This window comes from Anarhichas minor, unplaced genomic scaffold (assembly GCF_050575085.1).
Source record: "Anarhichas minor isolate MPS153535 unplaced genomic scaffold, ASM5057508v1 ptg000028l, whole genome shotgun sequence".
Taxonomy (NCBI): domain Eukaryota; kingdom Metazoa; phylum Chordata; class Actinopteri; order Perciformes; family Anarhichadidae; genus Anarhichas; species Anarhichas minor.
The window spans coordinates 61,456-80,855 of NW_027466474.1; the positions used below are offsets into that span (position 1 = coordinate 61,456).

General features: G+C 40.3%; 1 protein-coding gene across 1 annotated transcript; it reads right to left on the minus strand.

Moving 5' to 3' along the window:
* Positions 1 to 7,313: 7,313 nt before the first annotated feature.
* On the minus strand, positions 7,314 to 18,604 carry qdpra (quinoid dihydropteridine reductase a). The gene is made up of 7 exons (XM_076103544.1): positions 18,446 to 18,604; positions 18,247 to 18,339; positions 17,450 to 17,546; positions 16,723 to 16,863; positions 13,463 to 13,571; positions 11,446 to 11,529; positions 7,314 to 8,323 (listed from the first exon to the last, which is right to left on the minus strand). The coding sequence occupies exons 1-7, from the start codon at positions 18,527 to 18,529 to the stop codon at positions 8,221 to 8,223; spliced, it is 711 nt and encodes a 236-aa protein (XP_075959659.1). The 5' UTR covers positions 18,530 to 18,604; the 3' UTR covers positions 7,314 to 8,220.
* Positions 18,605 to 19,400: the final 796 nt, after the last annotated feature.

Here is a 19,400-nt window from a genome sequence, read left to right on the forward strand (position 1 = left end):
TGATGGACTTATCATTTCAACGCATCTTATAAAACATACTCAAGGTATAACCAGAGTGTTCCTTTGACATAAACCCATTTAAGATGCTGTATCTGATGTGATGGGGGGGGGGGGGGGGGGGCGACCGTGGCTCATGAGGAAGAGCGGTTTGTTCATTAATTGCAGGGTCGGTGGTTTGATCACTGCCGTCTCTCGTCCACCTGTCAAAGAGTCCTTGAGCAAGACACTGAGCCCCGAATTACTTCCGATAGCCGGGCCAGCGCCTTGACAACTCTGTGCCTCATTAGTGTGTGTGTGAATGTGAATGTGTATGTGCGTGTGTGTGTGTGTGCATGGCCGAATCAACGTAAAGGACTCTGGGTAAATAAGATATGTAAATACAAATGCTGTCATATACGTATGATTTAGAATTACAGCTTTTAAGGATTGTTTTTTGTAGGATGGATATATCTGAGATCACTTTGCAATGATACTGAATGAAAGCAGGGAAAAAAGCAATAAGCTTGTGTAAAGATACTGCTACGCTTAAAAGTGCTACATGACAATTAAAACGTACACATGTGCTCATGCACAGATTTACAATATTCTCTTCACTCTGTGCACAGCGGAACATTTTGTCTTTTGTGCTCAAATGCTAAAAAAGCTGCAGTCACCATCGCGTTGCTCTTTAAAGCGGCCTCTGTCACACCGTGTCCCTCTGAGTGGACAGTAAATCATGTCAAAATGTGACTTACAGTAGTGCATGTATGCTGTGTACCAGCTCAGACAGAAAACAGTAATATATGTAGTAGAGGTTTGACAGAGAGTACGTGCGTTGCTGCGTGTTGCTGTCAGCCTGTCGTTACTGTCACAGTGACGTTCCTGACAGGCCAGACAAAAAAAAAACACGTTCCCACGTAACTTCAGCGTAATCACAACTCGAGACACTCCAAAGGCGTCGAAGCCTCTGTTGTTCCCACCTGTGTGTGAGAGAGAGATTAAATTCTGTGTTTCAGCAACAAGGTTTGTCAAAGTCCTCATTTTTCTTTTTTTTGTTGTTGTTGCAGTTTTTCTTTTCAGTTGACTAATTTCAGGGATTTCATTCTAATGTGCATTGAAGGAATATCGGGAGGGCAGGCCTTCATCATTTATTTATTGACATGGATTTTTCAAACAGTGGCTCACTGAGCAGATGCTGAGGACCATCTCCAGGATGCCCTGGTCTGAAAAGACACTGGACCTAGTGTTGTCTACTCGAGAAAAACAAAGTCTCCGTCCACCTTGATTGCTGCTCTGTGAGTTACTGGCACGACGGGCGTTTAATTAAATCAAAAACGTATCACTCAATTTTTAATTATGCTCCCATACACCTCAGGTTGACTTATGACTTAGTGCCATCTAGAGACCAAGGTGGGTACGACACTGATCTAGGAGAAAGCTACATTAGTCTTCATTATGTGCGGTGCAGCTTATTATGGCTGTTTGAGTACACTGGGTGACCTTACATTTCTTTGTGCCTTAATGGAAAGAGATTAATGGTTAAAAGGGCAAATACAGTATATCAATATAATAAAACATTTCCACCTGGATTGGAATTGTTGCTCTGAGTTCTATAGAAACATTTCAGGACATGTGTAGCTACTGCTTAGGAAGCACTTTTAAAGTCGTCCTCCACTCATGTGTTCTGCTTATTGCTACTTCATTTGAATCTTTTCTCTGTCCCACAGTTTCATCTTGGTAAAAAAAAACACATTTGTATATTCATTGATTCCGGATTTTTCAGTGAAGTAGAGGCTGTAACTGTATTTTTAAAGAGAGAATTAAACTGTTTGGAAAGAAGTTTTAAAACATGCCAGCAGGGTATCTCCAAGTAAAAGTAGCAATACAACAGTGTACAAATACTCAAAAGTCCTGCACTCAAAGACTCACTCAAGTAAATTGCAGATATATTTTCAGCAAAAAAAAAAGTTTCCTTTTTCAAATTTTCATTGAATGCAATTCTGTTCATCTTGTTCTTCCTACCTTTCCTGTACAGGCGTTAGTTTAGTTTTAATTCATGTATCTGTGAGTATATGTAGGTTCATTCAGTAACTGTGACTGTACATATGTGGGTGAATGTGTTTTTATATCCATCATATCTTTTGTCACAGCTTCTACTTTTACAATATAATAAGTAAATGAAAAGTATCAAAACTAAAAGTTGGCAGGCGAACAACAATTATGATTGTATTGTTATTATAGTATTGGATTCTTGTTACTGATGCATTAATGTGGAAGTGTCACTTGGAGTGAACAATGGTGTGTATTTGTAAAATCAGAAGTAAGCAAAATACAGTTAAAGTATCAAAAGTATGTCAAGAATACCCTTTACAGATGTTCTAATTATAAACAGTTATATTGGGAAGTTATTACTGATGTAAGCAGCCTTTTAATTGTGTGTTTGGTCAATATGAAACCAATTTGAACTACTTGATGTACTACTAGGTGGGTTATCTACTGCAGGGAATAATATTTTAGTAGCTGAACACATTTTTTGTTTAAAACATATTAACTATCGCATGTCAGTATACAATATTTCCCTCAGACAAGTAGTGCTTTAGAAATATAAAGTAACATAAACTGGAAGCAATTAGAAAGTACAAGTACCTCAAAATTATACAGTGCAGTACTTGAGTTAATCGACATGGTCTTTGCAGCAATAGGTTAAAGGTAGAAGTATCTGCTGCAGCATCAACACATGAACGAGACTCCTCATAACACCTTGATCAGACCTCAGCATCCTCCGTGACCCGGTCTCTGAACTGTTGCTGTCTGATCCTTGTTCCTACTTTGTTGTTTTAGATCCTCGGCTACAAAAACAGCCTCGGCTATGAGAACAGGGCAGTCAGGAAGCCGAGAGGCGGTTCCTGGGTTTTGGGTGACTTACTCTCACGCAACACATGTGGCGGCTGGTCCTCGGGAGGCAGAGGGGTCCTCCCTGCAGGTCAGGTTACCCAGAGCAGCCAAGGGCTAACCACTACCATCTGGCCTCACCTTCCATGTTCACTCCCGCTCCAGGTCCCAATGGCTTCCACATGGCGTCCTGCCGTCTCAGACATCAACTCTGCAACACACAAACACACATTCACGGAGGGGATGCACACACCAGGTACACACAGATACACATGCAGATAATACATACATGTGCACACATCTATCTGTACATATGTGAACATGCAAGAAATTAAAAAAGTGGTTTGTTTATATCGCAATTAGTAAAAATGTAGTTACAACTTTACAGAAAAATAGATCAGGCAGACAAGACATCATTTATGAAAATATGCTCAAAGTACAAAATATAAAGTTGTAGGATCAAGTAAAAGCCATAAAAAAGTAAAGAATTTAAATTATTCTTTAATATATGCATTCATTTGGCTTCATAGATACATAAAATAGATGAAAACATACACATGCACTTTGCTTACAAGCAAGTACGAACCCACAACAGATGCACATGCGCAAACTGAATATGCCCACATGGGGGGCGTGGTTTGAGGGGCTTTAATCAGGAAATTCACCTCCAGGGGTTTCATGGAAGCAGGACTGGACTCTGCTCTTCTCCCCTGCTTCACACAATGAATCATGGAAACAGCCGGTGCTTGAAAGCCTCAGTCCACTGTCAATAAAGCTAATGCTATCACAGCGGTCTCTGTGTGCAATGTAATCTATTATATTGTTTTATGTGCAGCATGCGAGGAAAAAAACAACAAAACACTACTTCTACACTTTTAACTTTTAACCTGGCTTTATCAAATGTTCAGATTTCTGTTATGGAAGTTTTAATGGTTATTAGGTAAACGTTTTATTTTACCCATTAATCTGTAGTGTCTCCCCTTAATATAATTATTTAGAAGCAGCATTTATTGAATCGGAGCAATAGAGTGCTGAGGGGAGAGGACGACGTGCTGGAAGCTCATGAGCTGGTTCGACCTCAAATTAGCACCAGTTCCCCCTTATTTCACACTAGGTGGGTTACTGACACCAAAACCCTTTTAAAAAGTACAGAATATAACACCACTAGGCCAACTGTCACTGGTAATAAGTCCAGTAGTAGTCGAAGACATTACAAAGCTAGAGGAGCAGTACATCCACTGTGCCATTGGAGGCAAACTTCATCTGTTTTAGGTGCTGAAAAGAGACATAACTCCTTCATTTATTTTATATAATGAAGGGTTGAGATCAGTGAGAGCAGTGAGATAAAACTAGTAGACACATGTGTGACTGGCAATTAAACATGTGGAAAAAGGAAAGACTACAGGAGCCAATCTCCCTCATTATAATACAATACACAGCACAACGTAGTCTAACAGTACATAGCAGAAGAAAAACTAAAGGGGGGACGTACTCTACGCTTTGGATCCTTCATCTTCTTTCAACTGATCATGCATTTTATTCTTCCATTTATCTGACCTTTATTTAACCACGATGGTTAAACGGATGGATGGGTTCGTTTCTAAGAGTGTCACGGTCGAATATGATTCATAAATCACGAGCTCAGCACAAGAGAACAGTTGATCACCTTCGCTCAGGTAAGAGATGATCATCTGCCCGAGATGAAGAACAAGTTATACATTCAGTGTGTATCTACAAACAGTTGAAGCTGCTGATGAACACGTTCGTTCATCAGTTAAGTTCATTTATTGTTGGCCACTTTGGAGGGAGAAAAAGGAGCACAATTGTCAGATGTATTATCAAACATTATAAATTACTACTTGAATGTATTGTACATGTTTGTAGCAGAGGTGGGACCAAGACATTGTTTTGCGAATCACTCGTGAGCCTCAAGTCTTTGCACTCAAGTTTCAAGCCTTAAACAAGTCGTAACATGCTCTTCAGCACATTTAAGGCCATTCTAACTACATTGTAATGATATTATAACAATAGCCTTAACGTAAGTTGATTCAGGAAATTAATTGATTTTTGATATTTGAATAACATACTTTTTAATCTTTGGGCTTGTGGAGAGGGTATCAAGTATCCACTCCAAGTGAAGTCACGAGTCATTGATGTTAAAGTCCAAGTCGAGTCTCAAGTCATCAAATTTGTGACTGAAGTCCAAGTCATGTGACTTGAGTCCACACCTCTGTTGTGAAGTGACAGGTGCACTATAGATGAAAGACATCTGCGAATCATTTCCGGGCAGCTGACCCTTAAACATCTTTAGATGCATTATGACATAATAATGCAAACCCTTGAGCTTTATGGCAATATTAGATTCAATGGGGTCAAGTATCTTTTTCTATTAGAACACTTTTGGTCTTTGAAAAACTGGATAAAAAAAAAAAATAAAAAAAAAAAAAAAAGTATGTTTAGGTATTTTATGGCTTTATCAGAGTGTTGTTAGTAGATACATTACAGGAAATGAGGGGAAAGAATGGCGACATGCAAAAAAAGGTCACCAAGAGAATCTGAACAAGGGACAACCACCAGTTCTAACGACTCCCATCTGGTTATTTTAATATTTTCTTGAATATTATCCATATTATGAAGTATATTGTGATAGAAGACCCAGCTGCACTGTCCCATTACACTATATAGCTCTGTTGACCTTATGTGACTCCGCTCCTTGTTTACCAGAGTGAGACAACAGACCTTTAAATCACATCAGTCATCCTCCATTTAAATACTCACCATCAAAAACAAAACACGCTGCTGCTGCCCCTTTGACAGAGGAGCACCACGGACAAATTCCCTTTTAGCACACGGCTGCACCTGTGACATGCAAATCATTTGCTTCTCATAGATTCACATTGCACAAAACAATCGCATCTGTGGCACCGGGTGACAGCTTATCTGCCCCAGCTGAAACGGGAACAACATGCTCCGTCTCAGCGGTAATCTTTGATCAGCTGAAACGCTTTCTGTGATAAACATTGACTCGATCCCCGTGGGCAATCACTCTAGTGCTGGCATCATGGGAGGTAATGTATGCATAGACGTGTTGCATTCGCCTCGGGCCCTCACACACAGACACAAACACACACATGCGTGCACACACAGTGAGATGAATTACTACGCCACCTAGAATAAATACATATCAGTTACAGTGAGCGGGGGCGCTTTGCTCTTTCCTATTAATCCTCAGCATGGTGATTTATTGCAGTGTGCTTGTCAACAGCCATATAGTCCCCCGGAACTGTGGCCGGCCGGGAGAAATGGAGGAGTTTAAGACTAAAGGCCCGGCAGCTGCCCTGTAGTCTATGTATGTGCTCCACGCTGAAGGTGATTATGTAGGCTACGTGTTGGTTGAGCAACAACGGAACGGGAGTGCAAAAATAATCTACTCGTCATAATCCAATTTTTAAATTGATGCCGGACCAGATATAGAGATTTGCACGTGGCACTGTGGAAGGCCTGGATGCTCAGCAATCCGTTCAGAGTGAATCCTAAAGGGATATTCTGCAAGTTATTTTTAAACAGTGGATGCACGGCAGAGCAACATTCAGCTGCGAGTGTTAACTCATCCGTTTGATGAACGCAACTTCCCCCTGAAAAACAGACTGGCAGATGAGCGGGGAGGGGGGGAGGGGGGGGGGGGGGGGGGAGACTCTTATTAGAGAGCACCATCTAGTGGGTGTTCATATACTACAGTGTTCAAAAGAAAATACTTTGATTTTGCAATGTTTTTCTTATTACCATAAATTAATTGATGCTTTTTGTGAATATGAAGCTAAAACCTGACATATCTTATTTATCATACCGTAGAGCTCCTTCGTTGTACAAACACCAGCTGTTGTAGGAAATCAATTTAGCTCTTCTAAAACTGTACACACGCATGAATTGAAAGCTACTGAGACTAACACACTGTTGGTTTTGATCCATTCGTGGGATTTGTTGACAATTACAAAATAGAGAATATCAGCAGCATTTGATTCTAACTTGTATCTTTCCAATTCCACCCCCCAAAAAATATGTGACTGTTGAGTGATGCAGTACTTTGTCAACTATTCTTTATCCACTTTGAGATGGTTTTACATTTATCGACTCTCTGATTGACAAAACAATCTCACCTCAAGGTCCATTTAGTAGCAGTTTTGGAGCTTTCAATGATCTTCATCAGTTACAGAACGGCTACTAAATCAACCTTGGAGGTTTTGTTTTTGTCAACTGTCATTTCAAAAGGTCAAGAATGAACCTTGACGTTATAGATCAACGTTACTCCCCCTCGGTTACCTTGAAAGAAAACCTTGTTTCTCTAGCATGCATTCACGGTGAACTAAGAATTAAAACACGGAGACACTTTTTCAACTTCTGTTTCCAAAGTCAAGAATGAACTCTGAACCTTAAAATGGATCCTTGGTGTTGACTCATTTTATTGTGAATTTCACACAGTTACAATACACGACTTAGAAAACCCACAACAGGAAGAGAGCACCGCGGAAAACAAGGACACTTTGACTTGACAGCTACAAACATAAAATAAGGCCACTTCACCGTCAACCTTATTGTCCGTTTGAGAGAAGAAGACAGCGGCTTTTTCTTCGACTTCGAGGTTTCTGCAGTGGAAGAGGACTTTCAGGGACGATACAAAAAAAGAACCAAAAGGTCTACAGATGTCACGTCACAATGGACTGACAACGTTGTGTGTTGGATTTCAAAGACTTTAAAGGAAACGACTGAAGCTAATGTAGGTATGAAGTAGCTGATATGCATTTTGGAGGAAGTTAAGACAGATAATTAATTTTCAGCAATTTTCTTCAATGTTCTCTCTTGGATCAGGACTGTGTGAAAGCGATCACTGATTAGAAGCTACATGAACATTTTTATATGAATTGTTTCTCATTTAACTCATTTGACTTCACTGATCTTTGAAAGAATACCTCAAATTTGTTGTGCACGTTTGAAGAGTGTCCATACCATCACCGTATGGTATGGACATATGTATATAAAACACAGTTTAGACCGTCACAGCTAGATGGCGCTCTGAGGCTGCATTTGCAATAAAAGCTCCTCCTCCTCCTCCTCCCCCTCCAAAATGAACCCATCTAACTGTCTCCTCTCCACCTTCTTATTTTATCCAGTTCCTCTCTGTTACCATCTCTCTTCTTCACCTCCACACCCTTAAACCCTCTTCCTCATTTCCTCATTTCCTCATATCCTCCTCCTCCTCCTCTCTCTACCAGTCTCTATCTCTGGGCTTCTCCATCTCCTTATCTCTCCCTCCCAACCCCCATCACCGTCTCCACTCCTCCCCTCTGTCCTCTACTGCGTGGCCACAGCCTGGGTTTCCCCTCCGGAGGTCAGCAGCTGCATTAAGCTTCCTGAAGCCGGCCGGTTCACTCCCGCGGCCCAGTTGAAGAACATTCTGGAGCAAAACAAATGAAATACAAACATTATTCAGGAAGCAATCAAAACCCAATATGTTAATTTGTTTAGTTGCATTTCTAGTATTATTTTCAGACCATCACTACAAATTTCTAAATTTAATCTTTGCAATTTAAATGCAGCACCTTCTCATACAGAACTGTAGTGTCATCTCCTACTATACTTTTACAGTATATATATATATATATATATATATATTCAGAATATTTTTGAAACAATGGGGAGTGCGTCAAGAAACTCTGTTGGTAATGTTGAAGTAGAAATCAGGTGCTCTTCAAGGATGGGGCAAGCAGTCAAGAACAAAAGGAAGAACAATGACTTACGTAAGAAAGAAGTTCTTGGTATTAATAAGCAGTCTGGAAAAGTTAAAAACCTTTAATAAATCATGGATATCCAACGCGGTTCGACTTAACAAGTCTTCATCGGGGTATGAAGTGTCATGAGGACAGGTGTTCTACTTTAAAAACAAAATGTGAACGCAAACAAGTACTGAAACTGACTCACGCGTGTTGACGCTAAAAAACTCAATCAAAAATGACATGTGAAAATGATATGTGCTCATAAAAGCTATAACACTAACAAAAATAATGGCAAAAACGAGTAATGTGAAGCAAATAAATAAATTAAAGGACAAAAATAATGAGTAAACAATAATGCACATAGAAAACAACCTTATTGAGCCCCACACTGTGGAAATACTCACAAGGGATCACCCTAAAAAGCTGTTTGTCCAAAGAGTAGTTACGATTAAAATGGCTTTTTTAAAAACTTAACATAAATAAAAAAAACAAATAAAAAAAGTCTATAAAATGCACCGTGTCTATGTAACTTCAACATATATGTTGGTTCACTTCTGTAAGATTTATTAAGGATTGCATTAATATAAAAGATCAGATTGTTTACTTGAATTTGCTAATTTCAAATCGTTTGTCAATTAATTTAGGCAAAGTTCTTGTGCATATTGCTGCACATTTAACCATCAATTAAACACCAACTTTGGCTTCTTTTTGAAGATGAAAAAAGAAACATGTTTATAATTCAAACAACAAGATATTGAGAAAAGTGTGCTAACTTTTTAGTGGATAGACGGTAACTTTAACTGACAAATGACACATTGACAGCCTTGATCCTCCATATTTTTTGGACGTTAAATAAGGAATCTGACAATCTGTGTTTCCATAGTAAGCAGGAGGACTAGAAATAACAGTTGTGTACAGGTTTGATGAATGACATTTGTCATGTGAAAGCCAGAAAGATGAGTACAGCAGATAGGAATAGGGACAATGAAGGAACGGGTGCCACATCCCTTCATTTCCCGCCACACAGATTGTTTCTATTTCTGTCCTCAGACCCTCATCTGTTTCCTCAGGGATTATCAAACTGGATCACATCCCCTCTAATCTCTCCTGGCCTACGCAGAGCGTAAACACAAACTTCTGTCTCAATGTATTCATTTAGGAGAGTTCAAATCACTGTTTCCTTTGTACTAATTACTGGAATTAATTAAAGAATTTAATCGATCATTAATCAAAACCCTTTTCCCCCACAGACATTGTTGTTTTGGAAAGTTTTAGAACTGTTGAAAAGATGGATGAATAAACAAATGCAAAAGAAAAAGAGTAGCATTGCTCATGTCGCTAATGAATCCAGTGGTCATGCTAGTTTGTAAAGTGGCTGAATAATACTCAGAAATTAGGCTACATTTTCGCTGGAACGGTTATATTCTCAGGGGTCTCTTGACCTCTCACCTCAAGATATGTGCCTGAAAATGGGTTCTACAGGTACCCACAAGTCTCCCCTTTACAGACATGCTCACTTAATGCTAATCCCCATGCAGTTAAGGAAATAAACATGTTTGTATGCAGTATAAATGTGTGTTTTTTCACCTATTCTAAAAATGTTGTGTTTGAGTATTTCTGCATACTGGGGTCCCTAAACAGTCTCAGAATTGCATAAATCAGGTTTGACTAGAAAGCTGAGACTCTTGTGGATCCAATGAGGCCATTTGTATTCATGTGTGAGGATGTTAGTCCACATAGCAGCCATTTCACATACTGAGACCATTTGTTAAGTAAGAGCTTAATCACTTTAGTTCCCTAACATGACAAACAACTGTACTGTCAAGTAAATCGTTTTAAATATAGTAGGAGGATTAAATATTCGATGTAAAATATGTGGATTAAATAAGTAAGTCATAAATAATACACTTCGCAGACAGAAAAATGGATGAGCTCCAGTGATGAGCAAGCAAGAAAAACACACAACTGTGCCATCAATCATAAGACAGACCAGCATAGATCCATTTGAACATCTTGTGGTGAAACGCCATATTTCAAATCTCTCGCTGTCTTTTTTTTAATAATAAATTTGACATGAATACGTGACCAGACATGAACCTGGGTCTATTTACACCACAAAGAAGATTTCATTTGATGAAGGTTTGATAAAACTGTAATACATTTAAATGGAAAAAATGGCTATAAATAGCTATTGTACTTCATATTCTGTGCTCATATGCAGTTCATTCTTGAGCACAACTTGCTTAACATTACATCAGGTATTGCCAGTAACGTTAAGGTTGATAGCTGGAAATTGTTTCTCTGATCTGAAGCATCAAACAGCTAAATGTGATGTTCAGGATGTCGGAGAGTCTCTAAGACTCAAAGAGCGTTTTAGCAGCCTCGACAGGACAGCATGTAAAACAGACACGTTTCAGTGTCAGACACGTGTAGAAGATAGTCGTACACCAACTGAACAAATCGTGTGTACAGAGAACGAAAAATATGGCACACACGACACACTCCGAGTAACATTTAACAGTAACAGACACGATGTTTCAGTATGTATTAAACAAAAATAAATACATTATAAAAACCGAACCTCGTAGATTCATATTATAAGTGCATTGCAGGGTGGAATTTTCCGAAATGCAAAAGTCTATAAAAAGCATTGGGTGGTGTCTTTAGGATGCATGAACATTTTCCAAATGTGACTCTAGAGCAGATACACATTTGTTGAAGTTATATTGATGGAGACAGATGTTACAGAGCTCCCTACAGCCTGCAAATAACAGTAGGAGTCATTATCCGCTTCAGCACTCACTCTGCGATGTACTCCAGCGGTGTCCAGGAACCGAAGTCTGCGTCGGGCATGAACTTCCTGTTCATCGGCGTATCCAAGGTAACCCTGTCAAATTAAGCCAGATGACAATCAGGGAGTGAGCGGCAGAGAGAGAGACACAGAGAGAGAGAGAGAGAGAGAGAGAGAGAGAGACAGAGAGAGAGAGAGACAGAGAGAGACAGAGACAGACAGAGACAGAGACAGAGAGAGATACAGAGACAGAGACACAGAGCGAGACAGAGCGAGAGAGACAGCGAGAGAGAGAGAGACAGAGACAGAGCGAGAGACAGAGAGAGAGACAGCGAGAGAGAGAGAGAGAGACAGAGAGAGAGAAAGCTGGCAGTCTGCAGCACCTCCACACATACAGACCACAATCAGAGCACAGGGTTCGGAAAGAAAAATGATTTGCATCATGTTTGTGTTTTATTATCATATTCATGACTTCATATTTCACTTGGCAATTCAACACAGCACGCTTTTCTTGTCACCTTTTGTGTAACCATGCTAACATTAACATGCAGTACTTCTGTGCAATAGCTTATAAACAACGCATCCTGACCCAGGAGTACTGCAGTGTTTTTTTTTTTGGTGGGAGGGATTGTCAAGGTTTATAAGATGTATACAAATATACATTTCTTTGCAGGAATATCCCTCATGCACAAATGCTATATAGTGCTGGTAAATGATGGCGCAGCAGGAGTAGGCGGTTGTCTCCAACAGAAATGCAAGTCATGGGGCTAATGCTGAACAGATGTGACAGCATGCTGGAGAGAAACTACAACCAGAGAGAGAAAATCCATTTCTAGCTTCTCATGATGACATTGCAAAAACCAAAAAAATATTTTAAATTAGATAAAGATGCAATGATGCAAACGCCTGTGTGTGCGCCATTCATCTAAAACAGATCATGTGCACAACCACAGATCCACTGGGTGACGTTGGCAGCCTTATCCATCTTTTACTCCTGCAGCTTATCTTCAACCTCCCACTTCCTGTATCCATCGGACATGACAAAGAATTGTGAGGCACAGGTCATTTAACGGCACAGTAGCTTTAGTCTTCGCTTCTTTTACCGGCTTCTTGCAGCGTCGGTGTATTTAAAGATGCGTAGTGCAACAAGGATTAATAAAATGTAAAGGAGAAAAAAACCAAGGTTGTCTGGTGAAGCTTTAAACGTTCTCTTCAGGTCAGTTATTCATCATTTTAGCGTGAGCCCAAAGCCTACGTTCTTTAACTGCAATGACAGATGACCGATGAATCGACGAGTCCTTACAGCTCAAATTCCCTCACATTTCTCTTCTATCCTCCTCAGAAGCAGATGGAAATCAAAGCTTAACATCCTTTTTGAGATTTAAAGAAAACTTCTTGTTGGTTATTCTCTTCATTGAGAAGACAATCTTACCAACAGTAAGCAAAATGAGTGAGACTTGCTGTGCATTCCAATGCCAATACTACCATACTATCTAGTATGCCAGAGACGATTTAGTATGTCCCAATACATAGAATAATAAATGCTGAATGCCAAAATTACCATCTGGTCGTATTTTGCAGTCTGCAAACCAGCATGCTTTTTTTGGCTATTCTGAAAACAATCCTCTGGGCAAGAGGATAGAGTTCAAGGTGCCATGTCATGGCAAAGTATGTCCTGATTGAATGCATACTGCATGCAACAGAACATACTATGTAAGGGCAGCTGTAGTACATCAAGTAAAAAGAAATAGGATGCGATTTGGAACGTAGTATTGGTTATTTCTTTAAGTTTTAATTTCTGAGACATCGATTAAAGTTGCTGTGACTCCAAACAGACTACTATCCTCCACAAAAGAGACAGACACAAATGTTTTCAGAGCCACCTCTCAGGACCACAGGTTGAAGCTATTCGATACTAAAGGGACACATTTGGTGGACGATTAATATTAAAAGCCTCCCACCTGTGATTCCCACATCCTCACCTAAACGTGCATTGAGTGTGTCCACAACATTTCCCTGCAGTACTTACGGTAGTATGGCCACAGCAGCGGCTCCCGATGGCATCCCACTGTTCTTTGCTGCGAGACTCTGACACAGCTGGTGGACGGCAGCTTTGGCCATGCCGTAGCCCACCATGCCTGGAGGGTGCAGATGGAAGATTTATTTTAATGTCCTCGGGGAAAATTCAGTTTGCAGAGGCAACATAGACCACATCAACGGCATGACACACTGTGCCTGGGAGTGGATGGCATTGGTTTAGTGGGGAGAGGTCAAGTGGAAGGAAATTGGGAGAATCTCCAGTAGGAACAGCTTGAGACCTTTACAAATGAATTTGTAGCCAGGTATGTTTGTGCTCTGATAAATAAACTAATCACATTCAGTTTACTACACACACTACATATGAAACATCTCTAACCGCTTGTTCTCTTCTCTGTCGTTTGATTTTGAAACCGGATAAAGTTATCGGAATGTTTTGTAGCTTCAGCATCTGGAAACAGTAAGTGTGCCTCTACCCCCCAAAATCTAACAAGCTTTCTGAAGAACGCAAAGCATCTGCCCACCCGACTAAACCAATCTCATGACCAATGAGAACGAGGGGTGGTGACATGGCTTTTATTACAAGCTTTTGATTTTCACCAAGAGAAAAATCAAAAAAAGGAGGCACGAGTTAGAGACGCAGCAGTCTAAAGACGGTGAAGTCAACACTCCTGTTATTTTTCTGTAAAGCGTTTTAAATAAAGTGTTGCGACGGGTGTGTTGACCTCGTCAAACATTGGCTAGCTAACTTTAGCTGTGTCATTTGATTCAGTCAGCGATGTAACAGTTACACCTGGAACTTAGCAGGTGTAAACATGTTGTAACAACAACGTCTCAACGTCAGAAACAGTTTGTGTGATTCCACCCGTTTTAATTCAGTAAATCTTAGTAAACACTTAACTCGGATAAGATTGAATTTAGGAACAGCCGGAGCAACGAGCTCCAGGAAGAAGATTAAATGGGGAATTGGATCAGAAGAAGCTAGAATGTGAGAGCCTAAGCAAAGGACTTCAGCCAATATACTTTAGAGTCCCAGGTTGGCACTACAGTCAGAAGACAAGTGTCTTCATATCAAAGACTATTCTGAATCCTGCACCACTCATGTTTCACAGGCTCAACTCTAGGCAACTTCTAGGTATGCTAGAATAAAAACTGGACTTCTGTGTGGAAGACAACGGGCAACAAGCTGCTTGAATATAATACATACGATTGTTTGCTGTGCCTCCAAACACTGAAAGCTATCTTTTGCATATTTTAGAGGATAATCAGATTGGAGATTATGAACAAAAGTCGCATGGAGAGCACAGAAAAGACCCCCCTCCTTCTGGGGCTCGACCTCTGTTTTAAACCCTAAATCAAAAGGTTAGGATTATTAAAAAGCCCTGCACGAGGTCCGACAACCCACTCTTGGTCTTTTAAGTTGGCTTTGGAATTTCAAAATGTAATTAATGATTGATTCAGAGCAACAAAGATGTTTTTGTTCACTGGGCAGAACATTTTGATCAATCACAAAATGATCTTGCATTTTCACCCTTTTATTTGCGGACGTGATACTCGTCTGGTTATCCCCCAACATCTGTGAATAATATTCACAACATTTAACGGGGTATTCATTCTTAAACCTTTAATTCACAACAACCTTCAAAGTCAATTAGTTATCCGAATCTGCTTTTCTTGTTTCCGCCGCACAGATTATCTGGATTTTGGTCAACGCTCATTAACTTTTTCCTCACTTTGTTTGATCAAAGCACACAGAAGAAAGGAAGTACCTCTCAGCGGTGTTTGTTATATTTCCTTACATGTGGCTCTTGATGTTGACTCGTGTTTAATTAGACCACACAGATATGTTTCTTTTTTTATACGAGATAACTTTCACAGTTTTCTTGTATTTAAAAATACACCTAATACCTAAAGAAATTGCCTCTGCAGAGGGGCTGCAGGCTCCCAGTAAATACAACCTCAGTCAAAAGAAAACAATAGATCAGGATCCCCAAACTGCATCAGTGCAGTTTACGCAGGCTGTCCACATGGATAATGTGTATGGAGCCTCAACTGCTGAGTCATCTTCATAAGCCAGCAGCCAATGAGATTGTGGGCTTTGTGCTGAATCGGGGCTTTGTATCGCCGTGGAGTTGGATCTCTGCCCAACCAGTGGTTAGCTTGAATAGAGGGGGAGACTGCACATCACATGGCACATCACATGGCACCACACCAAATCCTCTCTGGATGCCACAGAGGCCGGCTGGTGTCACATGAACAATGGTCTACTATAGAGAGGCAGGGTCCCGCCTCTTTCGGTGGACCATCCTGGGACTTAATGTCCGAAAACAATACGTACGGTAGTCACCAATGAAAGACAAATCATTTTAATTACACATATGGAGTTTTTTATTTATTTTAAAGATAATTTTGCACGTTGTCAATTCCAGAGCTGGTCTGGTTTCTGTGGCTGTTTTCTTTTATACCGTCACAGATTTGGGTTTGTCTGTTTCAACACTGCCTCCCGACAAGAAGCTGGATCAACAAATCGGCGTGTTTGATGCTCAGATCTACACAACATGACTTAGAATTACCAATAAGACCGTTCTCTGCAGAGATCCAGGCTTAAGGTATCTTAAGTATAATTCGTGCTTTCTAGTGATGTACAAGTTTATTTTTTCAATAAGGCTGCAACTAATGATTATTTTTACTATCATTTAATCTGCCTGTTATTTTCTCAATAGTCTGAAATGTCAAAAGGAATAGTTGTCTTTTGTTAGCTGCATTAATGAACGCTAATCAGTCACATTTTTGTCATTCAGCTGGTCTTGTGTAGAGTAAAATAAGGCTTGAGCTACATGCCCAAGGACACTAACAGAGTAAAGGGTTGCACACGGACAAACTGCTGCTTCCACAGAGCTCATCGGCTATTGTATCTTTTTTCCCCTTCTGGTTTTGATTCTCGGATCCATTTTATTGACACCTTTTCCTCTCACTGTTGTGAACTGCATGAGAATCCCCCGCGTCTCTGATCAGGATGTCAATTCCCCGGTCAAAGCCCTGCAGTGCTTTCCATTACCTGCTTTATTTGAATCGACAGGTTGGACAACAAAGCTATCTGCAAAATCGAGTCTCCGATACATCAAAGTCTGCCTGCAACCCTGACGTGACACGCGGCCAAACCAGGTCATCGTGATGAGAAGGGTAAACACAAGTGTGTGTGTGTGTGTGTGTGTGTGTGTGTGTGTGTGTGTGTGTGTGTGTGTTCCTTACCTCCAGTGCCCGACAGGGCAGCTTTGGCCCCGGCCAAAGTCAACAGTCCACCTGGTTTTAGGTGCAGAGCGGCGAGGTGGCCGGAGATAGTGGAGGTCCACACGCTCTGTTTCCACATCAGATCTGTGTTTTTGTACAAATCTAAGAGAGACGGGGAACATTTTTAATTTGCTGGTTTCTCATTTATCAAACATGCTTTTAAAGATGCATCATCTTATTTAGTTTCTGGCACAGAGAGCCACATGAGAAGATCGATACCACTCTTGTATCTGTCTGTTATAAATATAAAGCTACAGCAGTTGGTTGGCTTAGCTTAGCACAAAGAGAGGGTACAGCTAGCCTGGCTCTGTACAACAGCAACAAAATCTGCATCAGCGCCTCTAAAGCTCACAAATCAACACATTATATATCATTTGCTTAATCCGTGGAAAAATCAAAATGGGGTTTGTATCCGATTATTTCTCGGCTTGGACCAGAATCACACAAAGAAGATGTGTGATATTCAGTGAGCTTTAAAGGTGCTACTTGGTGGATTTTGTTACCTTTGGGCTGAGCCATGCTAGCTGTTCCAACAGTTTCCAGTCTTTATGCTAAGCTAAGCTAAACGTCCGCTTCTTAATTACCGTACAGTTTATTTAGGCTGAGTTTAATTTTGTGCATGAATGGCTGCAGGAAACAAGTAGCTGATGATTAATGTCACAGCAAACAAAAAAGGTTGAAATCTCACCTTTGGAACTACAGCTTCCTCCCGCCCATCCTCCTGCCACGCACAAGATGGCATCCACTTTCTGCTCCCCTAGTAACTTGGCCACATCTGTCGTCACCTGCACAAAATGAGAGATAACTACCAACACCTTTTCATAAAGCCACGGGGAGACTATCTCTGAAATAAAAACACCAGCTGGAAATGTTTACCACACATTCTGCGCTGCGTTCAGGAAGGGAATTGGAAAAAAAAACATTCACAGCAGGGGATGAATGAGTGATGATTACAGAGAGTTTATTTATAACCGTTATTGCAAAAAAGAAAATTGCAAGGATGTTCTATCATAAGGTGACAAAGACATGCATGAGCTATGCTCCAGCATTTTACAAAAATCATGTAAACTAGCTAAATAAAAACACAAAAATATGTTAATATACTAACCTGTATAAAATGAGAATATTGCCTAATAATGAATTAACTATTCTATTTTAGATTTGTATATGTATTGTCCAGGTTGTACCCAGCATTAACTGGATAAACAGGATAGAAAATAAACTGTCACAAGCCTACAAATATATAAACTTTTATTAATTTATAAAATATTAAAATATATCCAGTAATGTAAGATGTAAAAAGACAGCCAAACCAACAATATCTTGTTGAAAGATAATATATAGTTGTTAGATTCACGAACTTTTCTCCCTTCTTTTCAAATGTGACTTGAACGCAGCATTAGCATACAGTTGAGCAGAACCGATGAATCTAATTATAGATATAATAGATATAATTCATGATGCATACTGTCATGTGCAGCTCACCTGTCCTGCCTGCTCGGTGAAAGACTCACTCAACTTCACGATCACGTTCTCGTTCGCCTCCTCGTTTGCAGCCATGTCGATGCAAGCGACCCACTGTCAAACGTCACGAATAAAGAAACTACAGTCAGCTTGTCGTTCAGCATTGAGTTAGCATTTATTGATAGCATTGACTCCCACTGTAGCATTGACTCCCACTCACCCATCCTTTGGATTTGAAATGCTGGACACACGTTGCGCCCAGAGCTCCTCTTCCTCCGTAAACGATCACCCGGTTCGCAGCCATGTTTACGCTCTTGGTGAGTTGTGTGCAGCAGTGTGACAGAGAGAGAGAGAGCAGAGAGGAAGAGCTTCAGCTGAGCTCAGAGGGAGGAGGGGGGCGTTTCTCTCCGGTTGCGCAACAAGTTGACGGAGCTAATGCTGCATTCAAGGACGAACGGGAAAAATCTTGAAACCTATTTTTGTCAAACTAAACTGGAGTAGAGTTCACAGAATTAATGTTTATCTGACTAATCTGCTGCACTTGAAAATAAATGCCAGAATAATCTGAGCTGCTCTAACTGCAAATGAAGAATCCCAACAAGTAAACGTGGTTATCAATACTCTGAATTAAATTAAAGTTAAAAGAGAATTAACTCAATTGTATTAGATGTATTAATATGGAGCTAAATCCAGGTCAAAAGTTCTGATCATTTGAAAAAAAAAAAATGTGAACCTGAAAGTTCAAGTTGTGGTCTTGAACATTGAAAAATACAGCAATGTATTCTAAATAAAAATAAGTGAACGAAAAGTGTTTTTGGGTTGAATATCATTTTGATTCAGTTCTGGAATTTTTTTGAATACATTTATTTTTTTCATTTTTCACTTTCATATATATTTTGATATTGTGATATTGATATTGATATTTGATATTGATATTATATGTCGCCTCCCACTGGAGGTTTTCCAGGCACGTCCAACTGGGAAGAGACCCCGGGGAAGACCCAGAACACGCTGGAGGGATTACATCTCCCAGCTGGCCTGGGAACGCCTCGGGATCCCCCAGAATGAGCTGGAACATGTTGCCGGTGAGAGGGAGGTCTGGGTCAGCCTGCTTGGCCTGTTGCCACCGCGACCCGACCCCGGATAAGCGGAGGAAAATGGATGGATGGATGGAT

What these genes read in the sequence shown, in the direction of transcription:
- qdpra (XM_076103544.1), bottom strand. Translation starts at nt 18,529, where the DNA reads ATGGCTGCGAACCGGGTGATCGTTTACGGAGGAAGAGGAGCTCTGGGC. An exon ending in GCTGCTGTGGCCATACTACC is followed by an intron (nt 11,530 to 13,462) that starts GTAAGTACTGCA and finishes TTAATTTGACAG; the next exon opens with GGTTACCTTGGATACGCCGA. An exon ending in CCGCTGGAGTACATCGCAGA is followed by an intron (nt 8,324 to 11,445) that starts GTGAGTGCTGAA and finishes GTTTTGCTCCAG; the next exon opens with AATGTTCTTCAACTGGGCCG.